The following is a 3,090-nucleotide window of genomic DNA, read 5'->3' on the forward strand; positions in this document are numbered from 1 at the left end:
CTCATACATGTACACCATTAGAAGATACTACAAGTGAACAAGAATCTGCTTCATAAAGTACAAAAACAGAACTGTTGATAAAGGAGCCCAATTTGTGTCCATGGGAATTCCATTAGAAGTTGGAAAATCTGATAACCAAAGATTACCAAGATTGTGTCAATGAGGAACTCATAGACTAGTATTTTTATTTTTATTTTTTTGCATGCGAAAAGTCATACTAATTATAGAAAAGCAGTCTAATCATGAACGCTGTCTTTTGACTTATATATGTATATGATCTATTACTACCTTTTGAGATTTGTGGGGACTTTTTGATTGTTGTTTCTTGACAAGAAAGATGAAACAGTCTTAAGTGTTCTGCATGGATAATACGTATTCAATGAAAAATATCCAAGAAAGAATCGAAATTCATACCAATTCCTAGTAGGCTTCCATAAATTTTCATCGAGGCAGGTTTTTATTATCACGAGACTATCACTTGGCATTATAAATTTAGAAGTACCAAAATGATTGTGATAAGCACAAAAGTGTAACGATATCAGCAATATGTATTTATAATGAAAAACGAAACTTACTTTACACAACTGAAAAGTATTGAGAGTAAGTTCTCCGTTAAAGGGAAGGAAGTTTAAAATACGTATAATGCAACATACATTTTTTGATTTCCGAGAATATGCAAGGAATTAATTATATCAAATGCGGAAAGGGGTTTCTTTTCTGATATATTAATGTAATAGGAATATAAATATATAAACTTCAAACACCACCATGCACTGAATATCGTTGCACTTTTACACTTATTGCAGCTGGTCGCAATAATTATGTAAATCATCTTTTCTTAAAATGCAGTGATGATCGGGATAAAGAGAAGATATTGGGGTGATTTCAAGGTAACAAGATAGCAAAACTTTCAAATTAAAGATTTTAAAAAAAAGGGTTTTAAGTTCGACAAATAAACGAAGAGATTGTTGTTGTGAATATTCAATATGTACGTCAGCATTATCAACAACACGCTACGCATTTCAAATCTTAAATAGGCGACAAGATTATATTTCAATATATAGAACTAAAGTGTTTTTCTAGGCATCTTCAAAAATTCAGATTTTTTATGATGTAATATTTCATGATAATGCGAAATTACAATGTGTAAAGTAAGATCCACGTGCTAGTCGGTTTACTTTGAATTAAATCTTGGCGACAGTAACATGATTCAGCTGACCGTAAAATCGCAGGAAGAATATTGAATTGTTTAATCACTCTTATGAGTTCGAGAGAAAATAATGACCTCATGTAATTATTAGTACCGTTGTCTCTTCCCCGGACATTTATCAGTACTTTATCTGAACCCATACATTGCGAACCAGTAGATGAATGTGTAGGTTAGATGCTTGCAAACTAAATACGTCGTTTACTTTCATCCAACGCGCAGGAACGTTTTCTAGATCTACAAATAAATCTACGGCTTTCATTTACAAATAACTCATAACAAAATACTATGGAAACTGTATTTGTTGAAATCTAAGGGAAATAGAAACAAATGCTTTTTGAAAAAAAATCTGAGGGAAATTGTTTAATTAAGTACCATTCTGATTACGGAAATATAATGATACCGTGGTAAAATTGGCAATTGGATTACAATAATAGAGTTCATGAAATCGTCAATACACAGTTTAAGTTTGTGTTCATCACATATTTCCGCCAGTCGTTGATGAAATCCTTGCAATAATGTTAATAACTTCCTCACCGTCAACGATCGTTCAAGGAATGAAAATCTATTTTTACCCCACTAGTTTTTTCCCCCATCCCGATGGCCGTCTGAAGACTCGTAATGAAAATATTTGTATTTACACACAACAGCGTAAATCATGGGCATTTAATAGATTCCTAACGAACGAGAAATTCAGACAGAACCTGACTCTGCGGGCGGCGCTCCTCGCTGTAAGCTTACAACACTCACTTAGGAACACAGTTTTTAAAAATCTTAGTGCAAAAGAGATTTCGCCTCCAACAATTCTTACTAAGTTCCCAAAACTAATTAAGACAATCAGGCTTAATTGTCTTTGTGAGTGAATATCTTTTTATCTTTTAATAAGGATCTTATACATAGACTTCAAACTCTCTGCTTTCCCCTACGCAAACATAAACCAGGAAGAATTTTGTATAGTTTGTAAATGAGTGTAGGAAGCGGCAGCAGTGGGCGAGTGCTTGGTCTCTCGTGACTAAACCCACCGTGCGGCGTGATAATCTTGATTATTTCGTTTTAGAAGATTATCATAAGATAAAGAGCTGACGCTGAATGATATACATATTTTCCGCGCAATCTGAATCTGTGTCGTTTCCAAGGCAACACTCCGCAAAAATACTCAGTGGTCGGTCGAGCGTGTGAAGTTTTGAAGCTTTTTGGATTTTTGATTTTTCAGTATGAATAGTTGTACCGCCATAACGGCCCTGATTCTGTTGGTGCTGACCAATTTGGCCACCATTATAAGTTTTGCCACGCCTTATTGGCTGGAAACTACAGAGGATACGAGGGGGTTATGGGCAACATGTAAAGACCAGAAATGTGAATGGGTGTTCGAAAGCTCTGATTACAGGGTAGAGGATGAAGGTGAGTTTGTGTTCTGTTGTCATGTTTCTTAAATATGGAATATATATATGTATGTATAGGGTGCTAGAATTAATCACACCAACCATATGTTTATTTTTATTGTTATTTATTTTTACTCAGTAAATTCAAAATTACAAATTAAAAACTGTTTTGGAAAGTAAAAACACATCGAGATGACAGACTGAAAGTTACTTTTACGATTTCATGTTGTACCGACAAAGGCAATATAATGTTTTAATTTCTTTTTTAACAGATTACATCATTGCCACGCAGGGTTTGATGTCTGTGGGGCTGGCCGTGTGTCTTGTTGCTCTCATGGTGGCAACTCTGGCTCTATGTTGTCAGTGCACAAGCTGCAACCACGGGGGATTTGTTGCTGGGTTGCTAATAACGGCCTGTGAGTGATTCCTTACGTTAACGATAGAAAACCATGTTGATTACTGCTCTAGAAAACTGATTAACCAATCATTTGGAGCTATGTA

The 3,090-nt window shown here is 34.9% G+C and overlaps 1 protein-coding gene across 2 annotated transcripts in view; it reads left to right on the plus strand.

Moving 5' to 3' along the window:
• Positions 1-3,090, plus strand: part of LOC125646139 (claudin domain-containing protein 2-like) — a 6,939-nt gene continuing 3,849 nt past the window's right edge. The window contains exons 1-4 of one of the 2 annotated variants that reach the window (XM_048872302.2): positions 1-178; positions 850-890; positions 2,421-2,608; positions 2,862-3,005. In XM_048872302.2, the coding sequence (XP_048728259.1) occupies positions 2,422-2,608; positions 2,862-3,005 (331 nt within the window). In that variant the 5' untranslated portion in view covers positions 1-178; positions 850-890; position 2,421. Of the gene's footprint in view, positions 891-2,420; positions 2,609-2,861; positions 3,006-3,090 lie in introns of both variants that reach the window. The other variant, XM_056141481.1, reaches the window with a different exon arrangement.

Source organism: Ostrea edulis, chromosome 6 (genome assembly GCF_947568905.1).
Source record: "Ostrea edulis chromosome 6, xbOstEdul1.1, whole genome shotgun sequence".
Lineage (NCBI taxonomy): Eukaryota > Metazoa > Mollusca > Bivalvia > Ostreida > Ostreidae > Ostrea > Ostrea edulis.